The 22447-nt window shown below is 37.4% G+C and overlaps 1 protein-coding gene across 3 annotated transcripts in view; it reads right to left on the bottom strand.

The window, feature by feature from the left end:
- Positions 1–15300, bottom strand: part of LOC129415959 (synapse differentiation-inducing gene protein 1) — a 47539-nt gene extending 32239 nt beyond the window's left edge. For 2 of the 3 annotated variants that reach the window (XM_055170165.2, XM_055170166.2), the window contains exons 1-2: positions 14944–15300; positions 11041–11643 (exon numbers count right to left, since the gene is read on the bottom strand). In XM_055170165.2, coding sequence (XP_055026140.2) covers positions 11041–11556 — 516 coding nt within the window. In that variant the 5' untranslated portion in view covers positions 11557–11643; positions 14944–15300. The remainder of the gene's footprint in view (positions 1–11040; positions 11644–14943) is intronic. The other variant, XM_073872974.1, reaches the window with a different exon arrangement.
- Positions 15301–22447: the final 7147 nt, after the last annotated feature.

The following is a 22447-nucleotide window of genomic DNA, read 5'->3' as shown; positions in this document are numbered from 1 at the left end:
TAACTGCTCAGTAATTTTCTGCTCACCATCCTTTTGATCCCTTTGAGTAACCCTTTCCTTCTCTCCTATGTGCAAAACACTGGGGTGCGTTCGGTTGCACTTGTTGCAAATTATGCGCCTGTCGCAATTCTTACTCAAGTGTCCTGTGCAGAAACAACTGAAACACAGACCTTTCTCCTTTAGAAAGTCTAGTTTCTCCCTGTGTGTCTTCTTTCCCAGTTTAAAACATTGTTCCAAAACATGATTATTTGCACCACAATACAGGCAGGAAATAGAATCATTATTGGTAAAGAATGTCCCTTTGTTCTGAGCCTTTTCCTTCTTGTTAAGATCTGGTTTGCTGTATCCGTCCTCAATGACCACCTGTGTTGCAAAGCTATTTCTTCCCAGCCTAGGTTTCACCTGAAACTTGCTTCCTTTTGTAGCTCCTTTGATAACAGGTGAACTATCCTGTATGTCACCAAAGACTGGATCTGATATTATTCTGACCTGGCGCTCGATGTACTCCACAATGTCTAAGAATCGTGCTCTTTGACCAGTTCTCTCCAGTATCTCACATGCCCTTGCTCTCCACTTATCTCTGAGTTTATACGGAAGCTTCTGACTCAAAATCTTTATGTTTGCTGGCATGTTAAGTTCTTTTAAGTACTGAAGATCATCCATAGCGTTGGAACACTCACGGAGGAAGAGTCCATAAGCTTTGAGTGCTTTGGAGTCCTCGGCTTTGATACTTGGCCATCCTGTGACCTTCTCCATATATGCCTCTGTTATCTTGAACTCATTTCCAAAATGCTCCTTGAGCAATTTTTTAGCAACAGTAAATCCTTTATCTGCAGTCATATGAAGGCAGCTACGCACAATATCCCTTGGCTGCCCCCTAGTAAATTGCTCAAGGTAGTACAAACAATCTCCTTTGCAGCTGGTCTTTGCTTCCACGCAGTACTCAAACGCCTTCATAAATGTGTTGAACCTTAAAGGATCTCCATCATAAATTGGAATTTCTCGGCGCGGCAGCAGTTGTGAAGTTTGCATTTTAACAAGGAGAGATGTAATGTCATTCTGTTGTTGCAGCAAATTGTAGAGTCCTGCTGTCTGATGTTGGTCTTGTACGGGTGGAAACACTTGTTGGCCTACAGTGTGTTGTAAGTCTTGAATGACAGCTGGCTTTGGCAAAATAGTTGATGTGACTAATTGTGAAGCATTGCTTTGTAGTGGTGGATAAACATGTCCCTGTGAGGGAATAGGTACAAATACTGAGGCCTGTGGATTGAGAGAGGTGGGCGAGAGCTTAGATCTAGCCCCTTTCCTGATATAGGAAGCCATTCCATAAGATTGCCTTGAATGGACGCTACCACCGACCTGTAACACTGCTAGTTTAGCAGAAGTGGCAGCTATCTCAGTATCCAGCTCAAGCTGCTCCTTCCTTTTCCTCAAGATGAGCTCCTGTTCATCCAATGCATGCTTGTCCTTTAAGGCAGCAGCTCGAGCCAAGAGAGCGGCCTGTTCTGCCCTCGCCCTGCATCTGGCTGAAGAAGTGGACGATCTACTACTGGAGGATCCTTTACTTGAGTCACGGTGCCTTGACTGCACGTTTGAAATGCTGTCTTGAGGTTGAATCTGATCCTCCTCTTCCTCATCATTTCCACTAGCAGTTCTTCTTACATTGCTGACATCAACCTCATTTCCATTTTCAGCACTGACATCAAAAGTTTGAGTTTCAGTTTGAACCGGCATATTATCATGATCATCATCCATTTTGGTAACTGAACAAGTTTTAGTGTTATACAACCATTGATTTGTACCCACAAAAAACTCATTGAAATTCAACATTTTAGCTCTGTACCATATTTCATGTTTGTCTGCTTCATCAGCAGGCAATAAACCCAATAAAGATGTATGTACATGCTGTATTTCATCACACAACTCATTAAACATGTTAAATTCATTTTCAACCTGATTTACATGCTTTTTATCACCCATTAATTTAGCAATAGATTTCTTTTTGTTTGCTAGTTTACCAAATTTAGACTTTCTTTCCTTTTCTAAAGTGCTTATTTTTTCCAACAAAGCTTTGGGTGTTAATTTAACCACACGTTTTTCAGTTACAGTTTTTACCCCTTCATTCACATAAAGTTCAGTCTCAGGGCCATGCTGGCCATTTTCCTTTTCAGCCATAATGACCACACAAAGTGAATTGGCTTATTTTATCAAAAACCCCGCAAACAGTTTTGTGTTGCGCAACAGTTCGTCTAAACGCACAAAGCTATTTTTAGATGGTTACGAGTTGCTACCAATGCATTGGTTTTACGCGAATGTGTACACACAAATTAACATGGCCATTCATAATATCAGCGCTGATCATCACATACCCCAATAGTGCGTTGGCCGGCTTGATGAATGGTGTCCTGACGTAATGATGCTGGTATGCCGTTGACCCTTTAACTCGCTCTTGTAGAGCTCCTTTCAGCAATCGGCAACTCCAAACATTTGCCCACCTCACATCCGGGGTTTCCAAACGAACGCAGTTAAATCCACAATATAACCGTTCCGCGTCCTTACGATGAACGATTATCCATTGAAGCAGTTTTCGACCTAAATGTACTGACTATGTCCTAACAAAGTCTAGTACTGGTTGCAAATAGAGTGTATAAAGTTTTGACGTGTGCCCGTGCAGCTTACACCAATCAACACTGAGACAATTGCGTATTATATTATCTAGCAAGTTTATTTTCCTTATGTATAATACAGCGGCAATAACTTGACTCATAATACATACCAAAAACAACAAAACCTATTGTTCCCTGTAGCAAGCTAAACACCAAAGCACAGTCGAAAATTGTTTGCTTCCCAAATTCGCAACACCTGTGTCTGGATTTCCTTGAGGTTAAATCACCCGGGCTGACCCGAGATCAGCTGAGCCACAAAGCTCATACCGCCCTCTAGTGGCACATGACAAAATCACATAATACAAATGAATACAAAATGAATATGGCTCATACAAACTGTATAGAACAGAAATAGTGTAACTTCTATAATCAGTTGTTCAGGTAGGCCAAAGTAATTAAAAGTATTGATTTTGAAATGTCTTAATGCATATTTAAATATGGCATCAACACAGTTCATGTTCTTCCTGATTCTATTTTTCAAACTTTATGCTAGGTACGCACCAAAAGATTTTCAAAATGTGACCACAAAATTGTTTTGCACCTATAGTGTGGTGTGCCATGATGTGTCAAAGACAGCACACCACACACAAACAGATTTTCAACCAGTCCCGGCTGTGAACACAGGAAATCTCACAAAATCTCGCGAGACTTCAGAATAAGCATGGCGTACAATATGCAGGAAGACATTTCAATGATAGTGTTTGGCCTTATTTTCACTGAGAATTCAAGGGGGAAAAAAGAAAAGTTGTGGAGACAGCGGGAACATAGTCTGTACAAGTTCACTTTGCATCAACTTCACTTTGTGTTGCGCCATGACTGCTTCCGTCTTCCATCATCTCGCTTTCTGATTGGATATTGTTTCGTTTCATGTCATAATCTCAAGAGCATTCACATGTTTGTCCTCAGGGTTTCTCCCACATGTTTAAAGCCGCTCTATGCAATTCGGCGTTTTTGTCAAACAGCGACCCCTAGAGTCGCTGGAGAATACTTGCAACTGTCGTAATTTCCCACTCTAGTACTCCAAAGATAATTACTGGGTAATGTTTCACAATTTCATACAAATATTAGGCTACTGCATAGTCTACTAAACTACAGATGATGGTAATTGGATAATAAGAAGTTTATTCCAAGTGTAAAGTGCATATAATAATAAAATACCGCGTTTGCTAGCTTATAATGTTTTAACATGATTGCAGCTAAATATTTTTACAAAATTACAAAATGCCATGACAAAGTTAATTGTGTACGTTGCATTATCTCATAACATTGTTTGTTATAATGTCACTATACATGATTATTGCTATTTATCATAATAGTTTGCAATGTGTACATGTTTACACTATTTACAACCTCTAGGCTTATTTATGTCCTGATAATTATGTGAGATATTGACAACTGTTGTCATGATAATCGCATGACATACTACAAGCAAGCGCAACAACATACAACATAGACCGCAAACAAGTTTACAAATGAGAGATTTACTTACTAGTCCATCAACAAGATCGCCAGATCAGCATCCCATCCAGTGCTGTCTTTTAGCTCACGCCAACAAGTAAAAGCCTGACCGAGTGGGACTCTTGTCTGGTTCCTAACGCGGTCAGATTCTCTTTTCCTACTCGCTTCCGAACGCGCTTTCTTAACTTTTAAATCGTTTAGCCTCACGTCTCAAATTCGCGCGTGTAGTTGTTGTTATGGGCTTGATCGACTTCATGCAGCGTTGCAAGAACCGACCGCCGGATGACGTCAAAGTGCCGTCTCGGATCATTCTCGCGGCACTTTGACGTCATCCGGCGGTCGGTTCTTGCAGCGCCACACAAAGTCGAACAAGCCTAACGTCTGTGACGTCGTTGCCGTAAAGCATGTCGTGATTCTCGCGAGATTTGTCAGGGGCGGTTCTCTCAAGCTTGCATTGCTGGTTTTGGTAGCGGCGTCCTCCCCGAGCTTCAACAGGAGGATGATTCGTCCTACTATGACTTTGTTTGCCACCAAAATAACTTTGAAGCTGTTATATTAAGGTAAAATAAGTGCATGGTATGTCTTTAATATTTAGGATTCGCGATCAGGAATACGTCCGTCGTCAGTGAAAACAGCGCTATACAGATAAGTAAATTGTGTGAAAAATACCGCGTTTTGTTACACATGAAACATGAACACATGTTATATTGCCGACTGTAAACACAATCAAAGCTTCAAAAACACAGAAAGACCGGGACCTTTAAGTAGAAACTGTCAGGTCACATGAATGATATCAGATGACAGATTATCACTTGTGAAATGTCTTGGCTACTTAAATGTCTTTACAGTGTAGGTGCCTTTTTCCCTTATTATTCTGGACAAAAGCCTAAACATCTTACAAAATCTGTCTCTCTTGTTACCAATTTGCACCAAAATGACCCTCTGCATATATTAACACAAAAAGGGTCATAGTTAACAGCACCATCTGGATGATGAGCCTGCCTCTCTCTCCCTCTCTCTCTCTCTCTCTCCCTCTCTCTCCCTCTCTCTCTCTCTCTCTCTCCCTCTCTCTCTCTCTCTCTCTCTCTCTCTCTCTCTCTCTCTCTCTCTCTCTCTCTCTCTCTCTCTCTTTCGCTCTCTCTCTGTATATATATATATATATATATATATATATATATATATATATATATATATATATATATATATATATATATATATATATATATATATATATATATATATATATATATATATATATACAGTGGATATAAAAAGTCTACACACCCCTGTTAAAATTGCAGGTTTTTGTGATTTAAAAAATGAAAACAAGATGAATCATTTTGGAACCTGTTTCAACTTAATTCCGTACTTCCAACCTATATATTAAAGTTAATAACAATAAGAAAACTTTTGTGGTGAAAAAATGGCAAGTAAAGTTGTACAATAGCCAGGTTGCATAAGTGTGCACACCCTTAAACTAAAACTTTGTTTAAGCACCTTTAGATTTTATCACATCATTCAATCTTAATGGGTATGTGTCAATCAATTTAACACTTTTTGAATTTGCAATATTTTGCCATTTCTCCTTGCAAAAGAATTTTAAATCTGTCAAATTGGTTGGGTGTCTCCTGTGCACAGTCCTCTTCAGATCACCCCATAGATTTTGGATGGGATTTAGATCCGGACTCTTGCTGGGCCATTCCAAAACATTGATCTTGTTTTGGTGAAGTAATTCCTTTGTTGATTAGAGGTGTGCTTTCTGTCATTGTCATGCTGTTAGGTGAAATTTCTCTTCATCTTAAGTGTTTTGGCAGAAGCCTTAAGGTTTTGGGCCAAAATTGACAGGTATTTGGAGCTATTCATTATTCTATCTACCCTAATTAAAACCCCAGTTCCATCCGAAGAAAGGCAGCCACAAAGTATGATACTGTCACCTTTATGCTTTACTCTGGGCATGGTGTTTATTTGGTGATGTGATGTGGGTTTTATTGCACCAAATATATATTTTGGTATAACGGCCCAAGTTCAACTTTGGTCTCAATGGACTATAATACATTATTCCACATGGATTGGGATATAGAAATATTTGTTTTTACAAACTTTAGATGGACTTGATAATATTTTTGGTAAAAAAATGCTTATAGGCCAAACATGAAGAATTCAGGAGATTTTTGTCACATGTAGGGAGCAAAAAGTACTTGCCAGATATTGTTACAATTCTTTTCAGGTTGCTGTAGGACTCTTGGCAGCCTTCCTTACAATTTTTTTTCCTGGTTTTCTCATAAATTTTAGGTGGATGCCTGGTCTTAGTAATGTCAATGTTGTGCCATATTTTCTCCAGTTGTTGATTATTGTTTTTACAGTACTCCATGGTATATTCAGTGTCTTGGAAATGTTTTTAATCCTCTGTTGATTAAGATTTTTCAACAATGGGATCATGTACCTGCTGAGTAAGCTCTACACAGACAATGTCTTTTTCAGTGGGATGATACTTAGAAAAAATCCTTTAGGACCAGGCACACTTCATTAATAGTTAAAAAGTTATTTTAATTGATGACAGGTATGTACTACTTCATATTTAACTTAAGTCTAAATGTGACTGGTTGCTTCTGAACATTGCCACAATCACTATTGTAAAAGGGTGTGCACACTTATGCAACCTGGTTATTGTACAACTTTACTTGCCATTTTTTCACCACAAAATTATTCTTAATGTTTTTTACTTTAATATATAGGTTTGAAGTAGGGAATTAAGTTGGAACAGGTTCCAAAATGATTCGTCTTGGTTTCATTTTATAAATCACAAAAACATGCTATTTAAACAGGGGTGTGTAGACTTTTTATATCCACTGTATATATATATATATATATATATATATATATATATATATATAATTAAGAAAGCAGCATTATTAGATATTACATGTATATATGTGTATGTATATATAACTAGTTGTGTTAGACACAACAGATTATTAATATGAAAACAATCATATACTGCAAAAATGTATCATACTTTTTCTTGTACTTAATTTTGAAAAGTCTTTATTCACATATAGACAGCCACTACATCTAAATAAAGGCTTTTAATCTTTTTGTGCCAGAAGAAGTGCCAACTATTAATTATTTTTGGGATAACTACACAATGTCCATTCAGCAAGTAGCATTTACTAAATTACCTCAAACAAACCATAACTTATGTAGTAAGTCACAGTTGACATAAATCACTGTGAACTATCAGCAGTGTATTTATACCACAATACATAGCAGCATGTAGAAAATAAGCAAAAACTAAACTAGTTTCTTTTAATAGGTATCAAATGATGTGGAATGAATTTTCTGACTGATGAATTTCAGTCCAACCTTTTCGACAAATTTCAGCACATCTCATTTACTCAGATTGGCATTTGCTGAGAGATGACACGTTGCTCTGCTAACCTGACACATCTTATTCCAAACAGCATGGCATATGAAACTACACGAGTGAGGACGTAATGGCGCAACAGATTGAGACGGGTGCTTGTATAATAGGAATGTCAAGTGTGCATTAATTTGATTTCAAAATGAAAAGGTCAGAACATATTCGGCTGTGATAATGAAAGAGGGCGGTTACTCTTTCAGTTTTTGTTATGATAGAGATCTCTCTTTCATCTGCCTAATGCAGTGGATATAAAACAAAAATGCTTTACACTATATGCGCTTGTAAAAACAACAAAATAAAATGTTTTCATTCATGCGTATGTGTTGTGTTGTCGGGTTTTTCATCATGATGTACGAATCTGATTATTTCTGCCCATTTATTACATTTCTTACTGGCCATTAATGTATTTTATTATGGAATACCCATTATGATGATGATCCATATAAAAATGCATTGTATATATATATATCTGTACTGAAAAATAAATAAATAAATAAATAAAATGCAACGACATTGTTAATTATAAAATTCCTATTTCATGTGTGCAAAGACCATTTTTCATAAATCAAATGCAAAACTCCAGACCACTGGACTTCAAATAAAAAGTAAAAAAAAAATATTTAAAAAGTCTGGTTTTCCTATGAAATTGGGTTACTTTTAGCTGTTGCCGTAGGGTTTCTCTTTCAAGAAAGATGAAAGGATGATTTTGGGTCTAGTTTATTGTTTGATTGGCCATTGGGCAGGACTTATCACGCAGACTTGGCAACTCTGAATCCATCAGCACTTGGAGACATTTATCTAGCTCCAAAGCCATAAGGTGTTATTTTTAATCCTTAAGGTCTTTATAAACCTGGAATATCATTAGTGCATAATTTTAACATTGTATATTCTGTTGGATGACATATAAAATCTCAATATATAACAACATGCTTTATTTTATTTTATATTATTTTTAAATTTTTATGTTTTTATTTTATTCTTTATTTTATTTTATTTTTTTCATTTTATTTTATTTATTTATTATAATTGACATTATAAAGTATTAGGAAAGTTTTATAATAATAAGGAATTTTAGAGATCTGTGTTAGATACATATTATGTCATGATTGAAAAAACATTCATGCATATGGGTTAAACAATCTTTACACAGCAGTGTCAAGTGCAGAAAGGAACATAAAACTAATGTTTTTTGCCATCTACATTTAGAAATAGTAAGACTATAAGCCTTCTGATGCTATAGAATAGCTTGAGATGTCAAATTAGTGTTTGGGAAGTGGCATGAACTTGGTGATGATGACCACTCGCTCATCTGCCATGACGCATTTACAAAATCCTATAGAAAACTGTCACATGAACCATACTGTCTTCTGAAGTGAAACAATGATGTATAAGAAAGAAGATGCTTAATATTTCAAACTTATTTTGTGAAATCGAAAAACAAACATATAACTAAAATCAGATTTGGCAGCAGCATGTGATTAAATATCATAATACGACATTGAACAACCAATCAGATTTGAAAGTATTTGTAACAGTATATAGGTTTGAAATGGGAACATTTTTAATATTAGACCTATTCTTTTAATATGCTGACATAAGGCATATAACCACCAGAACATCTGCACGCTGCTTCTGCTCTGCTGCATTTAGCCACACATTTGTAGCACACAGCGACCTAAGAACAGGTGGCTAAACAGGCGGACAGCAGCGGGAAACTGGATGTCCAGACCGGCTCTCTTTACACTCTTTTGATCGCCCACTCACTCCCAGTCATGGCGCAGGAGCACTAGACAGGTGCTCTCATGAAGACCACCATATGACAGGAGGGTGTTAAATTAGCAGAAACATACAGTGAGACTTTAGCTCACCCCTTTATTATTGCATTGGACCAAACTTGGGGTTAACAACATATTTGTATGCTGCATGAATTATGTGAAAAGAAAATTTCATTTTACTGTAGCAATTGGGTTAGACAAACCCAAGGTAGTGGCTAAAAACTTAAAATATTTGCTTTTAATGCCTTTCAGGTTAGATTAAACAATCAAAGATGAAGTTTATGGTTGTCATAGTCATGCCTAAAATAACCTGATTTCACAAATTTCCGTGAAATAGTCAGTGCTCAGTTTTGCGTGACACATATTTCCACCATTTTACGTGCCCCTGCCACGACTTTCTTTTCCGTGACAGTTTCACGTATTGGTTACTAAACTGTTTTTCCTATTTTCTTACAATTGGCGCTTTGGTTTGGTGTTCGATTTGCTGTTTACGTTAGGATGTCACTTAAAGTATTGGTTTATAAAAAAAATCGTATTTTTAAACCATTGTTGTCTGACGTTAGGGTTAGAGTTGGGTTTGGGGAAGGATGTCATTTTATGTAACAGAAAGTTGTTCTAACCTTAAACCGAAGCGACAATACGTGAAACTGTCACGGAAAAGAAAGTCGTGGCAGGGGCACGTAAAATGGTGGAAATACATGCAATGTCACGCAAAACTGAGCAAAATAATGTGTGACTATTTCACATATTTTGTGAGGTCAGGCTAGTCTGAAACCGGGTATAGACTGCACAATTTTTGGCTGTCCCTGGACGTGGTTACTTATCTGTTTTCCTATCTCGCACTGTAAGAGAGGTTCGAAGACGTGCGTTTTCCCAGTCTTGCGACCAAAGATAGACTAAGTTATTAACGCACAGTGTGTTTGCTGCTACAACCTGCGTACCGGTATTTGTTAACCAGTAGCGCATGCTGATGATGTTGCACAGCATACGATTCAATAGGTGTCATCTTCATACAGTACCCCAGTTTAAGCACTCCATGTCGCAAAGTGTGATAAGGTAATGCAGTGGCGGCCGGTGACTTCTTTTATCAAGGGAAGTTCATCACATGTATGTAGCCCGTCATGTGTGTGGTTCCTTTTTTCAAAATATGTGTTCTGCGCGCGACTCGAGTGATCATATGTGCATCACGTGTCTTGTCAAAATAAGTGCCTGATGCAGACTAAAGGGTTTATGATAAAAGAGACGCTTGTGTTTGCAAGATACCTGCATAATCTCATGCGGAATCAGAGTTTAGTGTTAAGGGAGTGTCTTGCGTGTATTTTGTGAACGTGAGCGTCTCTTTCATCATAAACAGTTTTGACGCATGTGCAGCAGGCACTTATTTGGACAAAACACGTGATGCACACAGGAGCTCTCGATGCAGAACACGTATTTTGAAAAAAGGAACCACCATATTATATATAACCATATTTTGAATTAGCGCCCTTTGGATGAGCATGGATAAAATATTTGAAAAAAGAGCAAAACTGTCAGGTTTTCAAAGTTGGGCATCACGTTCGGCCACTACAGCACAGCTTTACACTGCACATTGACTGTGTTAATTCTTGTTTTAATTTTTGTCTAAAAGCTATACGCTCACCCAGCTTCAACACTATTCTTCTGTCACCTTAAAAGCCCGGGGTATTATTAGGTAAAACTGTATTAGCACATAATCTCTCACCTCAAATTCTTGAAAGTCATCATCGTCATCATCTACATCACAGGAAAGTGTTTGGACCTTGGCGTCTTCCATAGACAGATCCAGAAGCCTGGTGTCAGTGAATACTATTCCATCTTTAGCAGAGCCAGAATTAGCAGGGGTCATTTCCTCAATAAAGGTGGTCTCACAACAGTCCCCTCCTTCACCCCACGCTCTCAGCATGCTCTCAGGGTAAAGAATGAGGTTGGGCCTGTAGTAAGAATCTAGAGCTTGAGGAAGAGCACTGGGGTTTAGCAACTGCGGAGGTCCTCTTCCATCCTGTGTCCCGTTTTTGTCCTTGGACACTACGTGGCCCTGATACTGTGGGGCAGAATAGGCCGACACCAGTCCTTCCTTAGTCCCCACCATTAAGTTATGGGTATTGATCAATCCATTACGTTGCCAACGTTCAGGACCCAGGTCCACACTCCTTGCTAATGGTGTCTTCCCTTGATCTCTGTCATTTGCTGCTCCTGTTTCTAGTCCTGCTCTCTCCATGCTGGTCTATTGAGTGCTGGTGCCGGGAAAGGCTTGCCTCATGAATGACTTTGTTGAGGCATGAGGTAAGTATCCCTCCATTCTCTCCTGCAAGATTCAACATCAACATGGTTATCAAATTGAAGTGGAAAATAATAAAAGATGTAATGTAACTTTACATCAACACAAATGTTTAAGGAAGATTAGTTAGATATCATTGAGTGCTACACTGTATATATGCGGTAACTCATTGCCCTATTACAGTACTGCCCCGAAATGAACTGAATAAAATCCAATGTCAAGGCATTTAAAAAATTGGTCTTGACAATTAATAGTTGAGATGTAGATTGTAGATGCTAACTAAACATGAGAGTATAATTGGATTTGATCTGGAACTGATAAAGGCAATGAAATTTGTGACCCTGTCTGTGAAATTCAGTCAAAAGTCTCATAATCTAATTCTGAGGTAAAGAGCATCAAAGTTAGATTTCACTCATTGATTTCTTACTTAGTCAGTATTAAAGATATCAAGGTTATTTTTTTATGTTATATAGATTTTATCACACAAAAAAAGACTAACTGGGTTTTGACAGACTGGGTCACATTTATAATAAAAACTGTATGTGGCTTTGTCATCATACATGTCAAAAAAGGAATCTGCAGATATTTGACTACACAGGTAGAGTGGGGTATGTTGTCACACTCAGAAATAAAGGTTCAAAAGTTGTCACTGTGACAGTACCCTTTCAAAAAGGTACACCTTTGTACCCAAAGAATGCATATTAGTACTTCATAGGTACATATTGGCAGTTCAAAGATACATATTTGTACCTAAATGGTACATATTAGGACCTTTTTTAAAGGGTACTGCCCAAGTTACAGCTTTGTACCTTTATTTTTGACAGTGCGGTTCATAACTCCAACACTAGAGGCACTCTCTCAAAAATGGCCACTTTGTGAGAAGACTTTTTCTACAGTGAACACGAAGTGTGGTAAAGATCGCTCTAATCTGACATTAGCACAATTTTCTTATTTTTTTGGGTTAGAAAGTAAAATAATGTGCACTTCACATTTTTTGCAATACAGTTTTGTTAGGTATGAATGTTAAAAGTTATTATTTTGCACAAAATAGAGACAATAATGTGTCTTTTGATACTGCTATGTTGAGCTAACCCTGAGATTTAGCCAACATTAGCGCACATGTCAGTTTGGGGCAAGTTGTCTCAATGACTTTGCTTACATGCTTTTCAGATTGGAAATAGTTAACCCCCGCTTATTATAAACACCAGGTTAAGGGAGTCTTGGGTTATCTGTTTCACGTTTTACACTGTTCGTACTTAAGCAGGGGTTAAAAGATAACCCTGGGTATTCAAAATCTGACGTTTCACACTGTACATTCCTAAACCCTAGGTCAGGTGTCTGAAACCCTGCTCTTACACACCTGTCTGTAATTATTAAGCAACTTGATTAGCTTCAGGTGTGTTTAATAGGGTCATAACATTCTAACCCTGCTTCATTTCACACTGCGTGTGTTTGGCACTGCAATGCGGGGTTAAGCCCACAAAATCAGGGATAACCCCACTTCTAAATTACAAGAAACGATCCTTAACCTTGGTTAAAAGCAGGGTTTGGAATAAAGGTAACCCAGGGTTAAGTGCAGTGTGAAAAGCCCTAGAGTTAAAGAAACAGTATGTAAGAAATGTATATCAATTAATCATAAAATGGCCCTGATATGTCACTAGACATTAAGAATTAATTTTCATTTCAAATATTTATATCACTGACATCAGTTCCCTGGCAAGGATATTCTCATTTAAAAAGTGGAGTTGCAGCCCTCAACTGATGTTTATGTTGTCATTTTGCGTATTGGCCACTAGTTGTGTGATTGCAGTACCAGTTTTAGCCACAAGGTTTGTGATTGCAATACCAGTTTTGGCCACAATCCTAAATACTGTTCCTTTAATGCTTGCAAATTAAAAATTAAAATCAGTAATCACAATTAAGAAGTTGTGTTTTTCTTTTTAAATAATCTAGTGTGACAATTTACCTGCCGATGGGACAAATTGTCAAACGTGAATATTCTCTATTCAACAGTCTACAACTCCGTAATGAGATAAGATATGAAAATGTAATGAATGCAACATACAGTATGTGCCCAAGACTTCCTTCTTTCATTTGGTATAAGATTTATACCGTTGTGATGTATGGGGCTCAGTAAATGTTACACAGTGTAAAAAGTGTACTTTCCTCTACTATAGACCGTTTCATCGGGCGCACGTGCAGTGACGCGATAAGCGTTTGGTCTGAACTTTACTCTTAAACAAATACCTCGTCGAAAATAACAAATGTTTTGGTTTCCTATGTAATCTATGTGTTGTTTATTTTGCTTGCTATATAAATAAACTACTTCAAAAGGACTTTGTTGTTATTTATTCTTCGCGGAGTTTACCGGAAGTTACGTGAGGGCCACGAAAGCCGCTTGTTCATGTTGTTACTGCTGAAACCGTCTATGTGACCCTGGACCACAAAACCAGTCATAAGTGAAACAACATATTTGTAGCAATAACTCAAATACAATACATACAATGTGTGGGCCAAAATTATTGCTTTTATTATTATTATTATTATTAAGTAAATATCATGTTCCGTGAAGATATTTTGGAAATTTCCTAAAAAATGTATTTATCATTAGTAATCTGTGTTGCTAAGGACTTCGTTTGGACAACTTTAAGGGCGATTTTCCCAATATTTAGACTTCTTTGCACTCTCAGATTCCAGATTCTCAAATAGTTGTAACTCGACCAAATATTGTCCTATCCGAACAAACCATACACTAATGGCAAGCTTATTTATTCAGCTTTCTTAGATGGTGTATAAATCTCAATTTAAATAAATATTTACTGAGTATTTATTCAGTGTTTATTCGTTATCCAAAGACATGAGGAAGTCAAACTTAATTTTGAGCTCAACTGAATAAAGTAAAAAATGTTGAGCAAATTGTTATTCTGTTTGTTGATTGCGGGAGCTGTCCATTGTACCAGAATCTCATCTGACTGAGATGCGTGACATAGATTACCTGTAAATAAATATCTCGGATAATCGTCATAACTATCAGTAAGTTAAGATTTTAATTGCAATCGCGTCTTTTGTCTTTCATCTCTTTTGATCAGACAGAATCATTGATCAATCAGCTGCCATAAATACGGCTATCCGTATCCAACATCATATAACGTGATCGTTGCTTTATGCTCGATCCTATGAATGTAAATACATCAGTGAAAGAATGAAATCATGTTTAATAATAAAGATTTTTAGTTTCCGGGCTTTAGGAAGCAGATGGTGTACTGATGTCATCTTGGTGCAATCATTCATTTGCTGTACAAGTTCGTGATCTGACTGGTAACTTACCTTCCAAGGTGAGCTGGTAGAGCAGTCAGTGGATGATGATTTTGTGATAAAAAACGAACAATCTCATTGACTCAGGAAATGTTTGTGTCCTCTTTTATGTACATTTAGAAAAAGGACAACAAATAAGTCTGAAGCGTCCCGTTTTTCTACTCGTTTCGATAAGTCGTTTAGGCTATCATTAAAGATAATAATAAATCACCATCACAAACCTTTCATGCGGACACGATGTCTATTAGATTGCATTATTAACCCGTATTACCGTCACGACTGCGGTATTACGAGTGAGAAAAAAACTGAAGACTGTACAGGACTGTTGATGTCCAAGCTGTACAACGCACTCGCGCTCGCCCCGTCTGCTGTATTTATAGCGCTGTGCTCGCGCGTTCCCCTGGGTCCTAAACACCACATATAACATGACGTACTTTACTTATGAGCCGTTACGTCAGACGTGTAGACTTCATCACTGTGCCAGAAGATTCCTAAACAAGAGTATCTTCAAATTTCCTAGGGGTATTTCTCTGAGCTTTAAAAATGTGATTGATTGATTGATTGATTTTCTTTTTTCATATTAAAGGAATATTCCATTTTCTTAAAAGAAAAATCCAGATAATTTACTCACCACCATGTCATCCAAAATGTTGATGTCTTTCTTTGTTCAGTCGAGGAGAAATTTATATTTTTTGAGGAAAACATTGCAGGATTTTTCTCATTTTAATGGACTTCTCGTCTAAATCCGGTCGTGATGCGCCAGCGTGACCCCACGCAATACGTCATCACGTCAAGAGGTCATAGAGGACGAACGCGAAACTCCGCCCCAGTGTTTACAAGTCTTGAGAAAGAGGACTGTTCCTATGTTGTTGTATGTCAACTGATACTAATTAATGTCTTTGTGTCAGTTTATTATTTACAATGGTCCGCAAATGTGCGTTTTATATATGTAACAACACGTGACCTCCCAACGACACCACGCAATTACGATAGGTCGCGCTGGACCGGACCTAGACGAAACGTTGTGGTTCAAAAGAGCATATTTTTTTATTTTTCTGGTCAAAAATGACAATTGTTTTGCTAGATAAGACCATTATGCCTCGTTTGGGATCGTTTATAGTCCTTTGAAACTCTGTTGAAAAAAACTGTCAAGTGTTGAGTTGAGTACGAATTGTTGGTGTCTACCAAAGTCCACCAAAACGAGAAAAATCCTGCAATGTTTTCTTCAAAAAACATAATTTCTTCTCGACTGAACAAAGTAAGACATCAACATTTTGGATGACATGGTGGTGAGTAAATTATCTGGATTTTTCTTTTAAGAAAATGGAATATTCCTTTAAGTAACACACATTAATGTTCTGCAGATTATTTTATTAGCTCACTTTTACATTTAAAATTTTTGCAAAAGAGTTTGCTTTAAAGCCCACTGTGTAGATTTTTAGAGCCATCTGTGGTGAGATTGTGAATTGCAACCAACGCTCAGTCATTGCTCACCCCTTGCCTTACTGTGCTTTCACACCGCCACGGCTGAGAGCATCAATAAAAGATCTAGCTGCCCTATCAACACTATAGAAAAGATGTAGTGGATGCTCTGACACTCGAATGCATTCTCTGGAATCCTCTCAAGCGAAGATTTCCGCCTTCCGATTGGTTGCCGCCGAACCGCGTCATAGCTCATTACCATAAAGTTGAGTTGATTTCAACTCTCCTCGACGCTCACACCGTACATGATGCGCCGCTGCTTGACGGAGATCGCCGCCGTCTCTCATTGAAAATAAATGACATACGGTACATTCATACGGGACGAAAGCGTTAACGCTTGACAGAAGGCTTGTCTGAAGCGTGGCCAACAGCCAATCACAGTTGCCGCAACACAAGCTCCAGTTTTCCATAAACATAATTGGCTGACTATGCCTAGGTTATTTGCATAAGACGATCTGACGCACGCGTTGATCGCTTGAGAAATATTCAACTTCTGCCACGAGCAATGCAGTGACGCAGCGCTGACGGATCCCCAATTCAGTTTGGCAACGCATGACGTCACCAATTGAAAGTGAATGGGAAGTGTTAACACTTACGCCCCATGTGAATGTACCGTTACGGCCACTTTGATGCTCTCGCCAGTGGTGGTGTGAAAGCACAGTTATAGACGGTTTCATTAGACGCACGCGCGTTGTCGCGGTTACGCGTCTGGTCGGAACTTTACTTCCAGTTTCTGCTTGTTTAAAGGTGTAACTAAACCCCTGGTCAGAGCCTGACTCCACCCACCGGCAATATTTGAAAAAGTGGGCAGACCTCAACGGAGATGGAGCGGACGAACTGAGCTCGTACCAAAGGTGTGGTGAGATCGTAACAAGGGCCTGGTGAGCTTGAACCTGCTTACGTTGGGTCGTACCGCTTACGTCACGCGGTATGCTATCATAACATGTTCGTTGAAAATGGCACGTATGGTTACCAGTGGCGGCTCGTGACTGCTCATCCGAGGGGTGCTAATTCCAAATAAGAGTTCATAGTGTCATGTGTGTGGTTCCTTTTTTCAAAATATGTGTTCTGTGCTTTGAGAGATCCTGTGTGCATCACGTTTTGTAAAAAATAAGTGCCTGCTGCACACACGTCAATACCGTTTATGATAAAAGAGACACTCCCTTAACAGTAAACTTTACACATGAGATTATGCTAGTATCTGGCAAACGCGGGCATCTTTTTTTTTTATCATAAACGCATATTATTTTGACAAAACACACGTGATGCACACAGGTTCTCTTGATACACAGAACACGTATTTTGAAAAAGGGAACCACACACATTTTAACAAACTTTGCATCGAGCGCCCTCGAAAAAAGAAGTCACTGGCTGCCACTGATGGTTACCCAAATATCCACAGTATACATTGCACATAGTCCCACTGGGCATACTTCTGCAGACATTCACAATATACATTATACACAAAAGTACACAATATACAAAAAAATAAAACTATATATATTTGCCCTGTATATACATAATGTTGTGTATATTGTGTAGCCTTTATTGTAATGCAATTGTAATGAGTGTGGTAATGCATTGCAAATGCATAATAATGGCATATAGATTATTATATTAAAGTGCATTGTGCGCTGCAATAGTCCAGTTGTTTGGAGTATAGTGAGCGAATGATGTGGGGTATCTGTGCGGTGATTTATCAGTTCTGGCTGTTCAGGAGTCTTATCGACTGAGGAAAGAAACTGTCTCTTAGTTGGCTTTAACTATTATTAAAAGTAACACAAGTTTCTTTAGTTTATTTGCTTGTCTGCAACACCCACTGGATCTTTCAAAAGTTTGTCATCTTATCACAGGTCAAAACTTAAAATAGTTGTTTTAACTTCATGCTGGATTTTTTTTATAGTGAAGTCTGTATTTAGCTTTCAGCTTTCAGAGTTCAATTCAATCATCCCTTTGTTCAATGTTTTTTTAGTCTATTTTTAGTGTATTTTTATTTAATAATTTATATAAAATGTATTATTATTATTTAAATTATTATACGTTATTTTACAAGTTAATAATTCAATAGTTATAAAACTTAATTTTCTATGTCATCCATGAAAATGATTTGTGAGTCCCATCGGAATCATTTCCATCTGCAGTTAAGGTAAAGAACTCCCATCATTACCATCTTTCAAAGCTTTTTGACCCCAAGATTCACACACACTTTCCATTTTTTAACTTGATTTTATCCAATTTAAAGCTCAAATGGAGAAACACACTACATTTATTTTCACAACTTTCTTATAATTACCAAGTGTGCCAAAAGTTTTGTCCACAACTGTATTACATTGACAACACAGCCATCTGCTGGTTATAAATAAAAGTACAGTAAGCTGCTATTGCAGTATTCCTCTCAATGATCAAGCTAGGCACACAAAACTGACACTTTAAGAATCCTGATTATTTTGACACAAAAAAAGAAAGATTACTTGTTTAAGGTAATACTTATCTGTAGGACTTATATGCACAAGGATATAACTTATTATGTATGCTTGCAATTACTGCAGTATGCTAAAGCCACTCCTAATATTTACTATTTCATTCTTTTTATTTAATTTAAATGTTTATTTCTAGGTTAATAACATAAAAACTGAACAGTTGTGTATTTTCTTAAAATGGTCACCTTGGTTAAACCTCAGAAGAATCAGGCTACACTGTATAATATTTTGTTTAATTCAAAATCTAAGTTGTTTCATGTCATGAAATTTTGGAGGTTCGTGAAGGAGATGTATCCTACACAGGATGGACCAAACCATGCTGAAACGTCTAACTGCTTCACTGTAAAAAATACTTAAGTCAACTAAATTTTATTAGTTATAACAACTCACCTGTAGTTATAACAACTCATCTCTAGTCAAGATAAATAATAGTAAGTTGAAATGACTTGTAAATCCGAGTTGATTCAACAAAAAATTTTAAGGCAGCAAAGTTTTTTTACAGTGTTGATGTGACTAGGGTAAAAATCACAAATCTTTTTGCACTTAAATTTTTAAGTTTAATCAACTAGGGTTTACAAAGTGATGAGTTGCTGTAACTTATTAAATCAAGTTGAATTTGCTTTAGTTATGTCTATTTTATTTTATAAGTTACAGCAACTTATCAATAGTAAATACAGTTAAAAATGACTTTTAAATCCAAGTTAAGTGGAAAAGGATTTTATTAATAGTGTAATTATTTAGAATATATGTATATTGTAAATTAGCTATTTTCTTATGTTAAGGTTCAGTGCAAGCAGGGCTGCAGGAGACATTTTCAAAGTGGGGAGGACCATACTGTGAGCAAAAGCAAAAGATCAGGGCTCCTATTCATTCACAAAACTTTTTATCATACCTGTTAGGATTTGACCAGGGGATAGGAGGCAAAAGTGACACAGAAGCCGTTTGGAGTCAGGTCAAGGGTGATTTATTAGTGTAGACACATGTGGGAACAAACCTAAACACACAGTGTAAAAGTAGCAAAAATAATCAAAAAGAAAAAAACTACAAAATATACAGTATATACCACTGATCTAGATCAGTGCTTTACACAAAGTATTTACAAGCTTGTTCAGATACATTGATTAAGCAAGAGTCAAAAGGTGTGTTTTATATATACAGAAGTACAAACATATTACCAACAAAATCACAAGACAAAAGAAACAAATAACTAAAATGAACACACAGACAACAACAAAAAGCAAATAAAATACAAGGCCAGGTGTAACATAAATTACATCATAGTCAAAAGGTCTGTTCGAGCGCAGATCAACTGTTTTTTCATGCACATATAATGTCTTCAGATTTTACATTAGTTTTCCCAGCAATACAGGCCAACAATTTTTGGCAAGAGCCATTCTGAGTGTAATTATAAGCCACCAAAAGTAATTAAGTAACCCTAAGACTAAAGATGAGAATTTCCGCTGTCTCAATTTAAAATGTATAAGATGATGTAGTTACGTAATACCACCAGAGGGCGCTGTCGTCCGAACTATCAGCAAATGTGATATTCAATTTGTACACTTAAATATGTTTGTTTTGTTTATGTTTGTTTGTTTATTTATTTATATAGCACTGTTAATACAACTTACGTTGCCCAAAGTGCTTTACAAATCACAGGTTAAACACAAAGCAGTTGGAACAGGGAAACAAAACACAAGATTAGATATATCCAACTCACATACAAGAAACATTTAAAATTAACCCATTTAAAAATGCTCTCCATTTGAATTTAAAAGATGTTGTTTTAACACAACCTTAAAAATGTGCAAAGATTTGGCAGATCGAATAGCAAAGGTGAGGTTGTTCCACAATTTAGGGCCTGCTCGCGAGAAAGCTCTATCACCTAGATGTTTAAATTTTGTCCTGGTAGTACACAGTAGATATTGGTTTTCAGATCTAAGAGATCTAAAAGGGGTGTAGAATTTCACCAAACCAGGAGCTAGATTGTGCAAGGCCTTAAAGACAAGTAGGCTACCAGGATTTTATAGACAATTCGAAGTCGTACTGGCAGCCACTTCAAAGAAATTAGTAAGGGAGTCACAGAATCATATTTCTTTGCTGACTTAATCATCTTAGCAGCAGCATTTTGGATTTTCTGTAAACGCAAAAGTGCTCGGGCATCAACTCCATAATAAAGGGAGTTGCAGTAGTCCATTCTTGAAAAAACAATGGACGTAATTGCTCTCTCAAAATCTGAGCTAGATAGGAATGGACTATTGTCAATGCTTGATAATTTGCACACAGTTGTAGTTGTGTTGCTTACATCATGTTTTACCGACAGAAGCAAACCCACAAGAATGGTCAGATGTTGTGGCATACTAAATGCAGTGTACTAAAAACCTAGCTAAAGTCATTTTCAGTGATTTATTGTTGTCTACATATGGCTAAAATCAAACTTTTAGGATTCTATAATCGAATCAACCGATTTTACAGACAGGGTCACATTTATCAGAGAGTTTTCATCTTACTTTGTTGACCACTTTTTTCCAGCCTGGATATTGCAAACTGCTCCCTACAGAGGTGACACTGATGCTTAAGTTAAAAGAAGCCCCTGAGTGCCCTTATGTCATAAAAATGTATGACTGGTATGAGTAACGCAACGGGATCATGCTTTTTCTGGAGTACCAAAGGGACTGAAAGGACTTGTATTCTTATATCAATAAAAAGGAAATGAAGGAAGATCAAGCACGCCACCTTACACTGTTTAAACCACGAGGTGCTTCACAGTGATATCCATTCTCGAAGCATCATGGTGGATGAAAGTGGTTTACACCTAAAATTAACAAACTTTAGGATGGTTCGTCTAGTCAAAAGCACTGGCTACACATCCAAACCACGTGAAGGTGAGCTGGAGTTTTTTAATAACATATTGGAGCATGGGAACTTGCTTTTAGTGACATCATGATCATGTGACCCTGTTACAAAATTACTCAACACAATGTTTTGCTTACAGGAGCAAATTGTTGCATTCCACCTGAGGCCTTAATGAGGTTGCAATACTTGGCCATGCCAGCAACCGTCTGGGCCTTAGGTGTGGTGCTCTATGAGATGGTGCACGGATTTCCACCCTTTCCTAAAGGTGTGCAACGTTAAGGCGTGGTTAGGATTACGGGACGCAGTTAAACCATGACTAGGTGAAAGACAAAGAGATTACATTTTGTACATTTTACTCATTTGGTATTTTAGACATTTTTATCTAAAGCAACTTACAATGTATTCAAGGTTTATATTGTTCATCAGTATGTCTGCTCCTCTCTCACAACCTTTTGTGTGGTTAACACAATTCACTACCAACTGAGCTACAGGAACAATATCTGATACAAGAACATGACAGACAGACAATCAGCTCTTTTCTAAAACTTACAGATGCCCGTAATCTGATTCGATGGTGCCTGTACATGAATCCAGATCAACGACTAACAATCGATCAGATCTTAGCACATCAATGGTTTAAATGCACCAGAACACAGGTGCCACGCCCATGCCAAAGGTTGCCAAACATTTTGTGCCAAAAG

The sequence above is a fragment of the Misgurnus anguillicaudatus genome, chromosome 11, assembly GCF_027580225.2.
Source record: "Misgurnus anguillicaudatus chromosome 11, ASM2758022v2, whole genome shotgun sequence".
In the NCBI taxonomy this organism is placed as follows: Eukaryota; Metazoa; Chordata; class Actinopteri; order Cypriniformes; family Cobitidae; genus Misgurnus; species Misgurnus anguillicaudatus.
Note: the sequence above shows the minus strand (reverse complement) of the source record. Positions and strands in the feature narration are given on the sequence as shown.